We start from the raw sequence: 18,027 nt of genomic DNA on the forward strand, positions 1-18,027 counted from the left end.
AATATCAAATTTGTGAAGTATCAAAAACTTATATTTTTTTCAACATTTGTGTATGCATAATTGGAAATATATACAGTGGATTATCAGGTTATTGGATCAATAAACATTGTGCAATTATTTATACCTTTTTTATAATTATGATTAAAAACATTGAATATATAAAAAATAAATATATTACTTTGCGTATTTTACAAATATATGAGCTTAATTATGAATTACGTTTTGGAACACTTTATTACACGGCAATTTTAATAGACTATAATTTGAGATTTTATAAATGCTACCAATCAATGGATTTATTCATTTTACCTTTTATTTATTTTTTAAAAAGAGTGTAATGTTTTAATTATTTTAAAAAGTTAAGGTACAGGACAAAAATAAGTCATTAAAAACCACGAAAAAAATACACAAAAAGTATAGTTAATAAAATTAATGTGAAAAAATAAAAAAGGTAGAATGCGTTTTTTTCTTAAAATTTTTTTTTGAAATATCCTTAACCGTATAATCTATTAGTTTGATTACAAATTTTCCATAATAGTTCCTATAGCCAATGTGCAAGGTTCTATCTTATTGTTATATGCATATGAAATTTGGTTAAATTCGCTTAAAACAACTACATTTTGATATCACAATTTAAAAATGAGCTATATATATCGCATATATCAAAGGAATAATTTTTCAATTTAATCTTAACTTCTTTCTTACTTATGGGAATATTAAATAAAGTACCTTTATATATATTCATGTGTTATTTATGCGCACATTATTTACACAGCATGAATAAGAAATTATATTTATGATGTGTTTACACTAAAGAACATGTTTTGTAAAAAGAATATTGCAATGAGTTTTATCAGAGCATGGTATTTGAAAGAGATTTAGCATTTTCCTCATTTGAAAGGCACATTTTTTTTTTTGTATTTGCATTATTTTTTTTATTCTTTGAAATAACATCATTAAAATCATCGTTAGTAATTAAAACATTATTTTGCAATATAACCCTTACGTCCACATTGTGTATATAGCTAAGAATATTATTATCTATATGTAGATCTTTTTCGCTTTTATAAATTTTCATTAAGTTATTAATCATAAAATTTTGTAAATTAATATTATTATAATATAATTTTTTTATTTCAAACACTTTCATAGCTAATACAAAACTTATTTTATTTTGAATATTTTTGCAAAATCGTACTTTAACATTTTTCCATTTTTTATGAACGAACATTTTATAGTGCGCATAAAACTTTTTATATTGTAATAAATATTTGTATGTTCCAAATGATTGGACTATGTAAAACATTTTTCCACTTTTTTTTCTTTCAGTAAGTTCATATATTTTTTTATTATATTTTGTTATATCATTTGGGCTAGAATTATTATTACCAGTGGAAGCGTAGTTGTTATTATCTTCACTTACTGTGTCTTTCGTTATTCCATTTACGCTTTCAACGCCAATACTATCATGAGTATTGTTTTTTAGCGATACATCATCAGTTTCATTATCATTTTCATTATCATCATCATTTTTTATAAAATATTTTGTAATAGATAATTCTTTTTTTTCATTATTTATATTAATAACATTAGTATTGTTGCTACTATTGCTGCAGCTTTTGTTATTGTCATTATTATTGTTGTCAATTGTATTTTCGGATATTATTTTTTCACGTTTTCGTCGGCGACGATCATTTTTATTCGTTAGCTTGCTAATATAATTTTGCACATATTTAGTATTATTAATATTATTTAAAATCTTTAAGGAGTTTAATAGTGTAATATTATGGTCGGATACTAAATGTATGTCGTTTGCACTTAGTTCTGTGCGAAAGTTTACTACTCTCCCTATTCCTATTTTGTTTTTTTCTCTGTGTTTATAAAATACTATGTCATTATGATACAAACATTTTATTTTATGTTTGTCATTACATTCAAGCGAGACATTTTCAATAATTTGATTTTCGTTTTCTTTATTTTCATTTATAATTAGGTTTTCCATTTATTCAACGATTATCTTACTGTTTAAATACTTTTGAAACAAAAAAAATAAAAACAAATTAATACTAAAAAATATTAAAAATACTATATATATGCGTGAACCATCAATGATATTTTCATTTTATTAGGGGCAAAAAAAGGATAGTTGGAAAATAAATGAAAAACTATTTGTTTTTTCAATTTTTTCAATTAAAGAAAATTAAAAAAAAAATTAAAAGCGAGATGAAAAACAAGAAGGCAATACGGAACTACGCAAAAAATGAGATATGATACGATAATTTAAAATTATTTTATATGTATACATAAAATATCGATAATATATACATGTTACAAAAATAATGAAAAAGTTAAAATAATAGCCTAAAGCATGTAACTAAGTTTAATAATTTTTTCAATGATTTGTTAGACAGAAAAAAACCGAAAGAAATGTGAATGCATCTAAGCATGTGCTAGTTTTATCACGAGTATAAAATTTTCTAAAAATTCAAGAAATGGAAAAGTAACAAAAAACATGAAAATTCAATAAGGTTTACGTAAAGTAAAATTAAAAAATAAACATGCGATAATATGCATACTAAAAAAAATTACAAATAAGATAAATTAATATGTGCACTCGGTGTATCACCAATTAATTTCCCATATTCTCCTTTTTAAATATTTACATAAAAAAATAAATATATAATTCAATTTATCATCACTGTTATTTTACTTCAATGTGTATATTATATATGGGATATGTTGTACAGACGTGGTTTTCTCGAAAAAAAACAAAAAAACGTGTTTAAAAAAGATTATGCTAAACATTGTGTAAAACAAAATTGTAAAAAGGTATATATACAATGCAACAAAATGTAATACTGTTTTAGTGGCATATATTTATGAAAACGGCTTGCATTCATATCCACATAATGCTATGAATATAATTTAAAATTAAAACAACGAAAATTATATAAAATGAAACACAAAAAAAGGGGGGCATGATAAAAATAACAATAAAAGCAACAAAAGGAAAGATATTTAAGTATAATGAATATATGTATAAGCACATGCATATATATAATTAAAATACTATAGCTTAAAAAGAACTATTCAAGCAATATTCCATAAAATTGTAAATAGGAAAAACATTAAAAAATATATAAAAAATTAAAATCATTATTAAAACCTTTTTAAATTTCCAGTCTGTTGCATTTGAAAACGAAAAATATATATATAATTTACACGGAGGATGCATTTTATTAGCAAATTATCGTAAATTATATAATACGCACACGTAACTAAGTATATAAATATGTTTTACTGTTTTTTGTGTTTTCTTTCGTTTCCTCTCTATATATGATATTTATAAGGAACATATATATCAATAATGTTAAGAAAAATTAAAAAAAATATATGGATAGATAATAATTAGAATAAATACTAAAAATATGAAAAAATTAAAACGGGATTTCACATTCAACTTATATTACCTAAGATACGAAAACGCCCTTCACATCTATTTCATTAATTATATATTGTTTTTACTCGAAGATAATTAATTTTAAGGGTTATAAAAAAAATTTTAATTAAAAAAAAATATATCTATTAAATAAAAGGATTATATATAAAAAGTATAGAAGCATGAAAATGTATTTCTTCATATAAATGAAGACGCATCTTTTTTATTTTTTGTGTATATTGATGAGAAAAAAGCATTCCGACAATAAAAAAAAGTGAGTGAAGCCAAAATAAATAAAAGAATACTGAAAAATTAGTATATATATCTAACTGGATGTTTACAGAATGTATATTCAATTGAATAGGAATAAAAATAAGAAAAACGATACTGAATATGAAAAAATAAATGTAGGAATAAGAGATATCGCTTAAATTTAAAAATACATCAATTATAAATTAGTTACATTTATATGTGGATATTTACGTATATATTTAGTGTCATATATATTAGTTTTACCGAACTAGAGCTTTAATCACTGTTTAGACCTTTAAAAAATGTTTTATTATATTTTCATTTAATTTGTGTTATATTTTATTTGATACTTTTCTTGTACAATTTCAAAAGGAAGAAGAAGCTGCAAGCATTTATGCTCAATTCGTTCGGTCGTTTGAGGGAGATGCCGTAGAAAAAGGAAATCAATTTGTCAAAAGTAAATAAAACAGAAAAACTAGTTAAGAAATTTTAATTAAACTGTGTACATTCGAATGAATATATAAAGCATACATGCAGGAAACCCTATTGAACATGTTATTTCAATTTCTTTTTCTTTGTTTTCATTTGCTTTTTAAATAACTGAAATAGGTAAGAAAGTGTTGAACCCGTCTAAGTTTGATTATTTCCCAGAAGATGATGCTGATGATAATAAAAAGGGAAAAAACAAATTCACAAAGGTATATATTACCGAAAATATAATTCATACCTGCATATGTATATGTAATTGAAAAATGGAAAATTGTTATTGTAGAGAAATTGCATTAAATATACCAGTTATACAGTTTGTTTTTTTTATCATACTTGTAGGATAATAATTTTAATGAAGAAAACATGAAAAAATACGAAAAATCCGAAACAAAAAAAAGTGGTTTAGGAAAAGTAAAGGAGATTGATAGTTTCTTAGAAGGTTGGATTTTACACAAATAATAGTACATTATGTACATATGTGTGTGCGTATTTTGCTTTATCGTTTTTATATATTTGAAAAATATGGGTGTGAAAAACATATATATGCAAACGTATTCCTACTTATTTATTTCGGTTTATATAAACGTCATTATATTTCCTTATCAAAGAAATTAAGTTAAAGCAGAAAATATTGGATGAAAGGAAAATATTAAAAGAGCAAGCTCAATTAGCTAAATCTGAAGAAGAAAAAATTAAAATTAATAAAAAGATAATAGAAATCGAAAAAAATGAAGGAATTTTTTCTCATACACAAAGGAATGAAACACTTGCTAATTTATATCTAGGAAACCTATCTGCAGAGGTTGTTAAAAATGATACACAAAAGAAATAATAAAATAAAATGACCAAAATAAAGAAAATAAGATTGATTATATATAGTCAAATGTGATATTATGAGCATTTTATTATAAAATCACTGGTAATACATTTTTCCTTTCGGTTGCTATGTGCAGGTAACTGAAGAATATTTATGTCAAAGGTTTGGGAAATTTGGGAAAGTGAGCAGTGTAAAAATAATGTATCCTCGTAAAGAGGAAGATAAAAAAAAAGGACGAATTTCAGGGTTTGTTTGCTTTGAAAATAAAGAGGACGCAGAGAATGCTAAGGATGCATTAGACGGAGTAGAAATGTTTGGAAAACCTGTGATAATTGGATGGAGTAAGGCTATTCCGAAATTTTTAAGCTTGAATAAAAATGAATATAAAAATAGTCATTTTGATAAAAATAAAAGCTCTTTTAATACCTCAAACAAAAGAATTCAAATAATTTTACCCGAAGATAAAAAAGTTAAACGAATAATTGATTTGTTAGCGAAATATGTAACCGAAGAAGGATATGCTTTTGAAGAAATAATAAAAAAAAATGAAAAAGACAATCCAATGTTTAATTTTATTTTTAACACATCAGATTTGCATTATTATTATAAGTGGAGAGTTTTTTCATTTGCACAAGGAGATAGTTATAGAAATTGGAGAGTAGATTCATTTCAAATGTATGAAAATAGTTATGTTTATATCCCGCCTATTCCAAAAAATAAAAAAGACACTGTTCCAAGGATAAATAAAAAAATGTAAAATTAAAGGAGAGAATATATTTTGTGTATCGTTTAATAAATATAATTACATAATACCATTACTTATATTGTTAATAAAATACAATAAAAAATATATTGTGAATATGAATGCTATAACGTGATGGATTTTTTTTATAGGAAAAATAAAAAGTGTGATATGGATGAGAAAAAGAAAAACAAGCTTATTAGTATTATTAACAATTTAAGCAAAAAGAGGTATCGCTTTAGAATAAGATATATAAGTATATATATGTATTGTCGAGTGTTTCTTACTTTGGTACATCTAACAGTTGTTTAGTTTTAGTGGAATGAATTTTCGAAAAAAAAGGCATGCAAATATTTATACGAGCATAATATATTTAATTTTTTTTTAGAGTAAGCATATGTCGTGCTATGATATTTTGCACACGACATAGTGATTTCAGCTTCGATGTTGTAAAAATAATATCTAGTTATTTGACTGATTTAAAATATGATTTACTAAAAAAGGTAAACGTGCATAAAGCAGTGAATTTGTAAAAATAGCAATTCTTTTTGTCATTTAAATTCAAGTATGTTTAATTTGTGCCTATAGGCGTGTTTTTATACATATTTAACTATTTATTTATTCATTCATTCATTTCAATGTATTTTCTGATTTCGCAGATAAATTTGGTATACTTAATCTCAGACATTCTGTACAATTGTAGTAACCAGTTTTTTTCGTCGTGGGCATACCGAAAACATATGGAAGAAGCGCTACCTCGAATATTTTATTATTTTAGAAAACACATAAAAAAATGTGATAGTAAGATAAAGGCAAAATTATTTTCTGACTCAATAATGTGTATATTTAATATGTGGGATGCATGGGCAATTTATACTATAGTTTTTATGAATGGATTAAAGTGTTTATTGTCAAGTAAAAAATTAAATTATATAAAAAATAAAATGTATGATTCAGAAAATGAACACGATATATTAAATGGGACCAAAATAGAGTTTTTTGATGACCTTAAAATTTATCCATTAAATTTAAGAAGAAATGCATATATATATTTTCAAAAAGACGAAAACCAAATAAATCGGTTATGTGAGCAACGAGGGTTGTATTTTGATGAAAACTTTAAGAAAAAGAAAAAAATTAAATATTTATTAATATATGATGATTTTCATGGTTTCAATACCAATAATGTAGGAAGTGGACAAAATTTTTTAAACGAAGTTGCTCAAAGTGACGGTAATAAAAATATTTCATCCAAAATCTCCGAAACAAGTGATACTACTTTACATGATAACACAAAATGAGAAAATACTATAATTTAATGATGTATCAAATGAAAAACTAACTAGAATAGTTTTGCTTTATTTTAAATATAATATGATCTTGAAAAATATTTTAAAATTTGTTTGCACACAGATATTATTTTGTTGTGCCCGTTTTTTTGTTTTTTTCAATGTTTTTATATATTTATACACATAAATCCACATAATTGCTTATATGTTTCAAATCTTTATTATATCAATTCGTATATGTAAAAATATATAAAACGATATGATTAATGTTTTTAATATATATAGTTTTAATTAACCTTGCTCTGTGTATAGACAAATATCCCTTATATTATTTATTTTATTAGTTTTTTATGTTTAATTTATGTATTTAATATAACAAAATAAAGATATTTTGTTAAAACAAAAAACCCAATAAAATATATTTGATTAATAACAGTGAAACGAATGATATGCTATTTTTGTTTTAATCTATATGTTGGTATAGTTATAAAAAAAGGAGGATAATATTCTTTTCATATAATAGCGATACGATAATATGAGGTATAATTGATATACATTTATAATCTGATTATATCTATAAGTAATTTATATGGCTTTATACAACAAAGAATAAACATTATAATTTTTTAATTAAAATAAAGTTAAAAAAATATTAAAATTCTGGCATAAATAATCAAGCTATATTATTTTGAGTAACAACTGCGAACTATTTACGAATATAAGCACCGCAATGGTGTATTGTATTTATTTATTTATGTATTTAATCATATATAAAAATAAACTTTAATAATTTTTATACTTTTTAAATATATTTGAATAAATATATATATATTTGTTCTATGATTTTAATATTTCATGTCACATTTTTGGATGTAAAATTCACCCATGGTGAGTTTTATTAAATAGTAGTCATTTTGATAAAAAAGGAAAAATGCATATTTTTTATTTTTTATTTATGTAGTTTTACAATGCTTTAACAAAGATGTATAATAAAAGTTTTTTCCCCCATTAAATGCTCATATATATAGCAATATATCCAAATAATGTTTTATTAGCATATTGCCTTTAATAAATTACATAAAAATATAATTTTTTACGTACTATATATACATATATCCTAATACTATTACCACTTCGGCCACCAGTGTCGGCTCATTTTCCAAAGCTATTTTTTATTAGCAAATGTATAATAAATATATGCATATATAAATTAATAGTAATAAATTTACATATATAATGTATGCATACATGTAAAAAATATATAATATTTATTTATTATTAGCCTATATATATAATGGCTACTATAACGTTTTAATACATTACATTCATTTACTTAAAAAAAATAGTGCCCAAAAATACTTAAATGACAATTTTTAAAAATCCAAAAAATAATTCATGAATATAAATATATTGATTTAAAAATAAATTAATATAAATTTATTTTTTAAGTTCTTATTTATGGATACTTAAAATAAACCAAATTAAGAATTAAAGAATTTTATTTCTTATTTTAATTAGAATGAAAATATTAATAAACATTCCTTATGATGGCTCTTTATGTATTGAGTCATCCGATGTTAGTACCATAAAACATGTAAAAGAACAAATATCTGAATTAAAAGGTTAGTATATTATTTCAGTTTATTTATATGTATTTATTTTTATGGCATAAACACGGTTAAAATTGCATTGTAATATGTATAGTATTTTCCTAATATTTAGTATACCACATCGTATTTGTAATTTATTCACAGAATAAAAATTTCCCATGCTTTTGTAACACTATAAAAGGGGGGATTAATGTTCATTATTATATTTATATTTTTTACTGTTGATATAAAAGGAGAACTATAAAAATGGCTCTCTTTGTATACTTCAAAGCATATGAACACATATATAGAGTATTTATTTTATGGAATGTTCATTCAAAATGTATATATAATTTTTTTTAAATAAACTTATAGGTATTCCCTGTGATTCTCAGAAATTATACAAAAACGGACGTCTATTGGAAGACGAAGATTTGATTGAAGTTGACCAATGTGAATATGTAAGAAGAAAAATATATACATGTATTATGTTACTTATGAATAATTATATGTATCGAATTATATAATTTTTTATGATATTATATTGGTTGCATTTTTATTTTTAATGATGATAAAATTTGTCAAATGCAAGTAGGGACATGAGAATATAAATATGTTCGTTATTGTTATCTGAAAAAATATAAAATGTCTATTGTATTTTATTTAATTTTTTTAATAAGTTTCTCTTTTAAAAAAAAAAATAAAATGAACTATATTATTATATGTAGTTTTATTATATAGCGCCCATTATACATAAATCAAAAATATTAAATTCATTTTTTCATTTTAGGAATACACCATAGATTTAAATTTCAGTTTACTTGGTGGTGGTAAAAAAAAGAAGAAGAAAGTTTACAAAAAACCCAAAAAAGAAAAACATAAGAAAAAAAAAGTAAAATTAGCAATATTAAAATTTTACAAAGTCGGGGATGATGGAAAAGTATTTAGACTAAAAAAGCAATGCAACAATTGCGCCCCTGGAACATTAATGGCTTCTCATTTTAATAGAGATTACTGTGGAAGATGTCACTTAACCATTATGAAAAAATAAAAAAATTTCATTTACTATGTGCGTGTAAATATATTAATTATGCATATAAAGTATAAAACTCTTTTTAAAAAGGGTTTTTCCTTTTTTTTTACCTTTAAGTACTATATATTCGATATAAGCATACATTCTACGAATTTTCATTAAAAAAATTAAGACTTATGAATTAAGAATAATATAATTTATATCTCTATAAAAACAAACGTTTTTGTTAAACGATATGAATCGTGTATGCAATGTATTTTTTCCCATCACACCCTTGTATATTTTAATAAAAATATATGAAAATTAATAATTAGGGAAATCAATACGATTTAAATTGAAACTAAATAACGTAAATAATATATAAGTATAATGCGATGGCTTATTTAAAGTATTCTATGAGTTTTATTATACGCAATATATGTGTGTAAATGTGATAAACATCAGAGGGTAATCTATATTATGATTAATAATGTCAATTTTTTCATTGTATTTTGATTTTTATGTATTTGAAAAATGGGAACAATGCATAAAAACTGAGGCAAAGAATAAAAATATGTATAGGAAATGAATACAATAATATATTTATGTGATGAATAAAAATTTTTAAGTTTATATAATATTTTTTCAGGCTAATTGTTTAGCATTTTTTATACGCAAAAGAAATGATTATTTCATGAAATAATTTTTTTAAATAGTAACTAAAAAATATTGGAAAAAAACTTCATGGCCACATTGTCTGATTTAATGATAAAAGTGCGAAAAATTTAATAAAAATCGTCTTGGTTTTCTGCATTTATAAAAGAAGGGAAATGCCCTTATAAGAATAATATACATGTAATGTTTATAAAAAAAATAATAAGTTAATAAAATTATTAAATTTACTTTATTTTCATACATATATGTTTTGTATATATGCGTTCATTTTTATATAAAAGTTAAAGAAACCTTTGTAGCCTTATGGGGGATAATTTTGCTCTCAAAAAATGGAATAATTATTTTAATAATAAATTACTCAATTTCGTGTATTAAAACAAATACATTATATATATATTCATACATAAGGTCGATGGAAAATATATATTAAAATAAAAAAAGCAATTTTGTACTTATAAAAAAGAAAAATAATAAACAAGAAACAAATTTTGAAAACTTGAAAAAACAGCCGTAGTAAAACTGTTATCATTGATAGTTAATACAACCATCAAGAAGGGACGTATAAAGATTTCATAGATAGTACATACGCGTATATAAATCCTGCATATATTTATGTTTTCTCGTATTATAAATGGTACTAAATTCGAAGAGTTTGCTTTTATGGAAATTGGAATAACTTTATCCTAATATTGTAATTGTTAGATATTTATTTTAAAAAAATATGGGAAAAAAACGAATTAAAGTATAATGAGTTATATAGATATTAACATATAATGTATATTATAATAAATGACAGAATATTGGGTAAGTTCAAAAAAACATTATTGTGAGACGTGTAATTGCTGGCTGTCAGGACATAAAGTAAATATAAAAAATCATGAAAAAAGTGCAAGACATATTGAAAACTTCAGAAGGCTGCTTAATGAATCATATAAAAGAAAAGAAGAGGAAACAAAAGAAAAAAAATTTATTGAACAAGAGTTAAAAAAATTAGAAAATATTGAAAAACAATTTCGTTCAGATTTAAATAATAATGGGGGGAATTCGATTAATCCGAGTAGTAATATAGGTGCATCAAAGTCTAATTTAAGTAAAATATATGATAATCGTAAAGCTATTAATAATAATAAAATATATAATAGAAGTTTCAATAGGAATTATAAAAGTAGCAATAATAATAATTTAAATGCAGTTGGGGGGTATATCAGTAATTATAATGCTAATAACACAAATACATGGACATTAATGGTACATGAACATACAGGATGTTTGTTGTTTTTTAATATATTAACAAATGAAGTGAGTTATGAAAAACCACCAAATTTTGTTTATGAAAATATACAAGCAACTGAAAAGTTTACTGCTGAAAATGGGTGGTTTAAATATCTTGATTATAATTCATATAATAATTATTATTATAACATATATAAACAATTAAGTATATGGGAATATTCAGAGAAAACGATAAGTAATTTGGCCAATTTTATAAAAAATTGCAACCATAATGCAGGAGGAAATACGACGAGTCTAGTCAATCACGCAGAATGTTTCGAAAACACATTTGCTATTATTACTAGTAATGGAAATGATTTTAGTGGATTAAATAATAATGATCCACAAAATAATAATTACGAATCAAATAACGAAAATGCATCAAACATTTTAGGGAAAGATTTGGTTGATAAGGAGAAGGATGGGAAAAAGGTATCGATCTCGGTAAAACCAATTATTGAAAAAAAAAAAAAAAAAAAAGAGTGGCATGATAATAATTTATCAAATGATATTAATAATAAAACAAGTAATATAAAAATAAATCAAATGTTTCAGCATGATTTTCACAATGAAAGCGGAGAAAATATAAAGGGAATAAAAAATGAAAGCGTTAGCGAACATGGTGAAAATTGTATGAAAAATGATGAAAAAAAGAAAAATTTAAATGGAAAAAATGGAATGGAAACAGAAAATAATAATGAAATAGATATTGACAAAAATATAAAAGCTACAAATGAAGGTATACCAAACACATTAGAACAAAATGATGAAAGCTCGAAACCAGGCGCGTGGGAAGTTGTTGAAAACGATGAAATAAAAACAATTACAGAAGAAAATATTGAAAACGTTTTTTATAAAATTAAGACAAAAGAAGAATTAGAAAATGAACATATCAAAGAAATTGAAGATAATCTAGAAAAAGAATATTCTAACTTTAACGAGTTTTATGTTAAAAAAAAACAATTAGAAAACACAGAACTATATTTAAACCAAGAATTTAAATTTGTAAACAAACCTATATATAAAAAAGCTATTGATAAAAATGACAGCAATAAGGTCAATTTTGCCAAAAGGAGTATTAAACCAAAACAAGCCAAAAAAAAAATTACATAAATAAAATATATGAATTATGAAAGAATATTATAATTTTTTAAGTTCTTAAATATTTGTATACTATTCATACATATTAATAGATGTATATTTAATAAGTAAAATTGTCTAGTGTATGTATAATATATACATATGTACTTATGTATATGCATACAAATCACGATTTTATTGGGTGACATATTCACTAATGCATTTATACCCAACCAATATATCACATTTTTATGTAGTTTCCCTTTTTATGGCATTTTCTCAAATATAAACGAAACAAATGCGAAATGCCAAAGTGTTTCCCTTTTAAAATGTTTTATTGCATTACTTTTTTTTATTAATTATATTTGTGTGTATTGATATTTCCTTTAACTTGTTTAAACTTATGCATATTTGTTGATTTTTAACTCACTATATAAAATAAACTAAATGAACATATAAATATAAACCTCTTTCAACATTTATAAAAGAAATATGCATGTGGATGCTTGAGTATCTAAGGAAACCGGTATCACGACGAAGAAAAAGAATAAAAAATATTGCATATAAATATCTTAAAAAAAATAGTGTAAAACTGATTATTAAAAAAAACGTTGATAAATATAATATTATATTAATAAATATTCATATGTTAATATAATTTTTAAGCTTAAAAAATAAAAGAAAAAATACTATAACACAAGTAAATATAAAAATAGAAAAATAAATACGCGCAAGTAAATTAAATAAAAAGGATACAGTTGTGTCATATATATACACAAAATTAATTGCAATAATTAAATGAGCATGAATAAATAAAAACAATAATCAATATATTAATATAAAAATAAAACAAAGAAATTAACAAATTTCAAATAAAAGATAAATTATTTAAAGGCCGTGATTTATTATAGCGCAATAATTAGCCTAATGAAAATAGTGTACTATATATAAATTACAATATTATTAAATATGTAATGATATTTATCATATATATATAAAGGGAATGTATTTTGCTGTGACACAAATATTATTTTTACCATACAATAAACCCTGTTTTAGCTGCTTATGAAAAACAAAAACACATTCAATTTTTGAATGATATTATATAAATATTTTTCATAGCATTAATATTTAGAAAAAAAATTATAATTATCTTATATTGAATTGCTGCTAATAGAAGTAGTAGCAGTAGTACATATAAATATAATTTATGCATGTTTTTATATTAATAAATTTTTCCGATATAACCAGAAATTGTTATAGTTTTTATCATTTTAACAGTATAATGTTTTGCAATATTCTTTCAGAAAATATATGAGTATATTAATATATGTATGTTCTTAAGGACAAGTCAATTTATTTCGTTGATTATTTAAAGCGAGCCCTAAAAGTGTATATATATAAATATTTATTTCCAATATTTACCAAATTTTCTGTACTCAAGTGTAGTTGCAAACTAAGACTCTACGTCGTCGGCATACACACGCTCAAAATACTTCAATAATAATAAATAATTATTTTTTTTTCGAAAAATATAAACAAAATGGAAGCTTTTGAAGAGATAGAAAGTGCTTATAAAGAAATAGAAGATGAAATAATAAGAAGTGTTGATTCATTATGCGATGGTAATTATTTGAAAATAAAAGATGAGGTAATTATGCCGCATATGAGTGATAGCTTAATTGAGAAAATAATAATATTGAACAGGCATATTAATGATAATAGTAACCCAAAGGAATTTGAAAAAAAAGTAACGAATGAAAAGGTTATGCAGATAAATGATAAATTAATATATTTATTGTGTGATTATTACATTAATAAAAAAGATATTGAAAACTTAATTAATTTTACAACAAGTAATGAGAATTATTTTAGTGTATTACCACAAGCCAAAACAGCGAAATTAATAAGAAACATAGTTGAAAAAATATCTAAAAAGATACGTAACATTAGCACTTTATACATAATATTTAAAAAGTATATGAATTGGGCATACGAGAAAAAAAGGAATTTTCTACGATGCCGTATCGAAGTAAAGATAATTATATTATTTATATTAAAACAAAAATATAAAACAGCATTAAGTTTAATTGAAAGATTATTAAAAGAAGTAAAGAAGGTGGATGACAAAGCATTGTTGCTTGAGTTATATATTGTAGAAACCAAAATATATATGCTACTTAAAAATTCTACAAAAATGAAAGCTTCATTAACATTTGCTAAGAATATAGCTAATACAATAAATACGGCTATATATATTAATAGTGAAATAGACTTGTTATCTGGAATATTATATATATATGAAAAGGATTATAGAAGTGCATATATTTATTTATACGAATGCTATGAAACTTTATATACATATATATATAATAGTCAGAATAACACTCTCGATTTTTTAAGTAAAAAACATAACGATTTTTATTCAGTTATTATACATAATATTATTAATACTAGTACAATATCTTCTCAAAATAGAACTAAAAGTATAAGCCAGATTAGTCCATTTCTATTATCATTTTATACCTTTTATGAATATTATGACAGTAGTAACAGTCTGTTAAATGTCGATGAAATTAATCTATTGTCGAATAATGTTAATTTAATATATAGTGATATTATATGTAAAAATAGTTCAAGTTATCAAGAGCTTGATGAAGAAAAAATGTATTGTATAACTAACCCAATTGAGTTAAACTATGAGTTGATAAAAAATTTGACAATAGATAATTATGGAAACTTGCTGGAATTTACTTCTTCCAATGCTGGTGACATGCGTGAAAATAATGGTAATAAGAATCCCATTTTCATTTTCCCTGAAAATAAAAATATAAATGGTAATTTTGGCTTAAATTTAAACATCGAAAATTTAAAACTTATTGTACCTTTGAAATATATGCTACTTTGCAAAATATTGGAAGAAAATAATAGAAAAGACATAAATACCATTTTATGTGAAAACAATAAATTAAATTATATACCAAATAAAGAGATACAAATATTATTAGATATATCTAAATGTTATGAAAATAGAACATTAGACATATTTGAAAATGTAATAAAATACAATATTTTCCTTATCAACATAGATAAAGTTATATATAATTACTTAAAAGAGTTATACGAATTGTTGCTAGAAAAAAATATATTAAAAATTATTGAAGCATATAGTTGCATTGATTTAAACTATATAGGTCAAAAGTTAAACCTAGATATAAATAAAATTATCTCAAAATTGTCAGAAATGATATTAGATAAAAAATTAAATGGAACACTAGATCAGAATGCTGGTATTCTCATCTTGTATGACGATATGCCAGATACAAAAATGTATCAAAATGTTTTAGAAATAATAAACAACTTAACCGAGTCTGTCGACATACTATATCAAAAGGCTCAATTGACCATATAAGAATATTGCTAAAAGGCGTTGAAATTTTTCGGTGCACTTTTCATTCTTCTAAATTTTTATAAACAATTGGGCATGATTATTTAAATATTGAGCCTTTGAAAAAAAAATGTTATTTATTCCTTTTCGGTGTTTCTATTTTTTCAAGCGAAATTCCCTAAAACAGTTTTGTATTATGTCCATGTTTATTTACTTCATATATATATGCACGTATACGATTTTTCCTTTAATTTTTCTATATATACTTTTTACGATTTATATATTTATATATTTTTCTGTGGCAACTTAGTTTCTTTCGCTTCACATAAATTTTTTTTAAAACAAACGTATTTAAAAACGTCGTCAATTAATACAAACACACATGTATATGCATACACGCATATATATATGATTAAATATCATTTTTGACAACATGCTTGCTTAATGATGTTAGCAGTTTATTACAATTTTTTAGGATAATTACTAATTATTTTTTATGAATATATTTTAATATTGAGAATCATTTTATTTTTAATATATATTTTGGCAAATTTATAAAATTGGTAAATTTTTTTGCTTACACTAAAAAACGTGTTATAAGGCAAAGGGAATAGGAAAAATGAAGTAAAATAATTGTGTATAAATAACAGATATATATAAATATATTTGTGCATTATATGTACAAAGTGGAGTATAAACATAAACAATTGAATGGAATGCGCATATAAGGGCATTTGCTTTAAAAGGAATTTGTAGGCATATGCTACTACAATTTTTTGTCTACTCAAGAAACCAAAACATTGGTCCTTCTCCCTTAGATCCATCGGTTCTTTTAGGCATCCATGGGAATGAACTTGATTTATTTTTGATAATATAATTACTTCCATATATACACATAGAAGAATAAAATATAACAAATGACCATAAGAACCAAACAATGGATACTTCTAATTTGTTAGCATCCCGTATATGTTCAATACTTGGTACAATCCTTTGAGGTTGTTTTTGTTTTAATCTGTTATACAAAGTTAATCTAAAAATATCTGTTCTTTCAGGACCATGAAAACCAGATCCTCTTATTTTATTTGTTTTTTTACCGTCACTATTTAAATCATCTATTGTTATTATTTTTCCATGGTATGAATTGTTTAAATAACTTAATATATCACCTGCATTTTTATCTAAAATTGGGGTTATAACTTTGGTTTTTTCAACAGGTCTTATAATATTTAATAAATTCGTAGGTGCACTGTATTTCCATTGGTTAAAATCATGCCATTTTCCTAAATATATGTGATTTCCTGCTAACTTCTTTGCCGATAAATTAAACAATCCGGATGTCATTCTTGTGTTCGCACATATATGGTAATATAATTGAACTTGTGATTATTTTTGAAAATTATTGGCTTTGTAATCTTCTCCCCTTTCTACTCTTCAATATTAGTGAACAATTATTTGTATTTTTGTGAAACTTATCACGGGTTAATGTAAATTTCATATGTTTTAAAATAAAATTAAAACAGATTGGATATTATGCTTAAAAAATATTTTATCATTAAAATTGGCCAAAATAAGTAACGATGAATATGTTTATAAATATATACATATGAGTTACTCAAACATGGTAAAAAATGTATACGATTTATAATGTTTCACTACAAAATGGGAATGAATGAATGCATTATATTCATTTAGTAAATTCATCCATATTTTTCTTATAAAAATATATTATTTTTCTTGGGTGTATACATTTTTGATTATTTAAAATATGCTTTGAATGTGAAAAAATAATATTATATTTTAATTTATAATATATATAAATGTGAAAAATATAAATAAAAGTCATTCGTAATATGATGGAAAAAGCATGCTAAATTAGTGATTGAATAGAAATTATTAATAAATGAAAAATGACTACTTTTATTTATATATAATTATTTTTTAAATTATCTATAAGTTTATTGGGATATTTTTATATAAGTG

At 22.9% G+C, this 18,027-nt stretch overlaps 6 protein-coding genes and 1 non-coding gene across 7 annotated transcripts; 5 read left to right on the forward strand and 2 right to left on the reverse strand.

Moving 5' to 3' along the window:
- Positions 1-853: 853 nt before the first annotated feature.
- On the reverse strand, positions 854-2,002 carry PBANKA_1039200 (conserved Plasmodium protein, unknown function; the record flags this gene model as incomplete). The annotated part of the gene is made up of 1 exon (XM_034565500.1): positions 854-2,002. One exon carries the CDS (start codon positions 2,000-2,002, stop codon positions 854-856), a length of 1,149 nt encoding a protein of 382 aa, XP_034422191.1.
- Positions 2,003-3,783: 1,781 nt separating this feature from the next.
- On the forward strand, positions 3,784-7,040 carry PBANKA_1039300 (U2 snRNP-associated SURP motif-containing protein, putative; the record flags this gene model as incomplete). Its single annotated transcript, XM_034565501.1, has 9 exons — positions 3,784-3,846; positions 4,064-4,148; positions 4,301-4,389; positions 4,520-4,619; positions 4,789-4,982; positions 5,134-5,750; positions 5,892-5,969; positions 6,128-6,242; positions 6,399-7,040. 9 exons carry the CDS (start codon positions 3,784-3,786, stop codon positions 7,038-7,040), a joined length of 1,983 nt encoding a protein of 660 aa, XP_034422192.1.
- A 1,507-nt stretch (positions 7,041-8,547) lies between these two features.
- Positions 8,548-9,668, forward strand: PBANKA_1039400 (ribosomal protein S27a, putative; the record flags this gene model as incomplete). The annotated part of the gene is made up of 3 exons (XM_034565502.1): positions 8,548-8,650; positions 8,993-9,078; positions 9,408-9,668. 3 exons carry the CDS (start codon positions 8,548-8,550, stop codon positions 9,666-9,668), a joined length of 450 nt encoding a protein of 149 aa, XP_034422193.1.
- PBANKA_1039450 lies at positions 9,181-9,262 on the forward strand. Its single transcript, XR_002688182.1, has one exon. It is a non-coding gene; the product is annotated as a small nucleolar RNA snoR22 (small nucleolar RNA).
- A 1,425-nt stretch (positions 9,669-11,093) lies between the features above and the next one.
- On the forward strand, positions 11,094-12,689 carry PBANKA_1039500 (zinc finger protein, putative; the record flags this gene model as incomplete). Its single annotated transcript, XM_034565503.1, has 1 exon — positions 11,094-12,689. The coding sequence occupies one exon, from the start codon at positions 11,094-11,096 to the stop codon at positions 12,687-12,689; it is 1,596 nt and encodes a 531-aa protein (XP_034422194.1).
- A 1,510-nt stretch (positions 12,690-14,199) lies between these two features.
- Positions 14,200-16,068, forward strand: PBANKA_1039600 (26S proteasome regulatory subunit RPN6, putative; the record flags this gene model as incomplete). Its single annotated transcript, XM_034565504.1, has 1 exon — positions 14,200-16,068. The coding sequence occupies one exon, from the start codon at positions 14,200-14,202 to the stop codon at positions 16,066-16,068; it is 1,869 nt and encodes a 622-aa protein (XP_034422195.1).
- Positions 16,069-16,824: 756 nt separating this feature from the next.
- On the reverse strand, positions 16,825-17,388 carry PBANKA_1039700 (cytochrome c oxidase subunit ApiCOX19, putative; the record flags this gene model as incomplete). Its single annotated transcript, XM_034565505.1, has 1 exon — positions 16,825-17,388. The coding sequence occupies one exon, from the start codon at positions 17,386-17,388 to the stop codon at positions 16,825-16,827; it is 564 nt and encodes a 187-aa protein (XP_034422196.1).
- Positions 17,389-18,027: the final 639 nt, after the last annotated feature.

Source organism: Plasmodium berghei, assembly GCF_900002375.2.
Source record: "Plasmodium berghei ANKA genome assembly, chromosome: 10".
Lineage (NCBI taxonomy): Eukaryota > Apicomplexa > Aconoidasida > Haemosporida > Plasmodiidae > Plasmodium > Plasmodium berghei.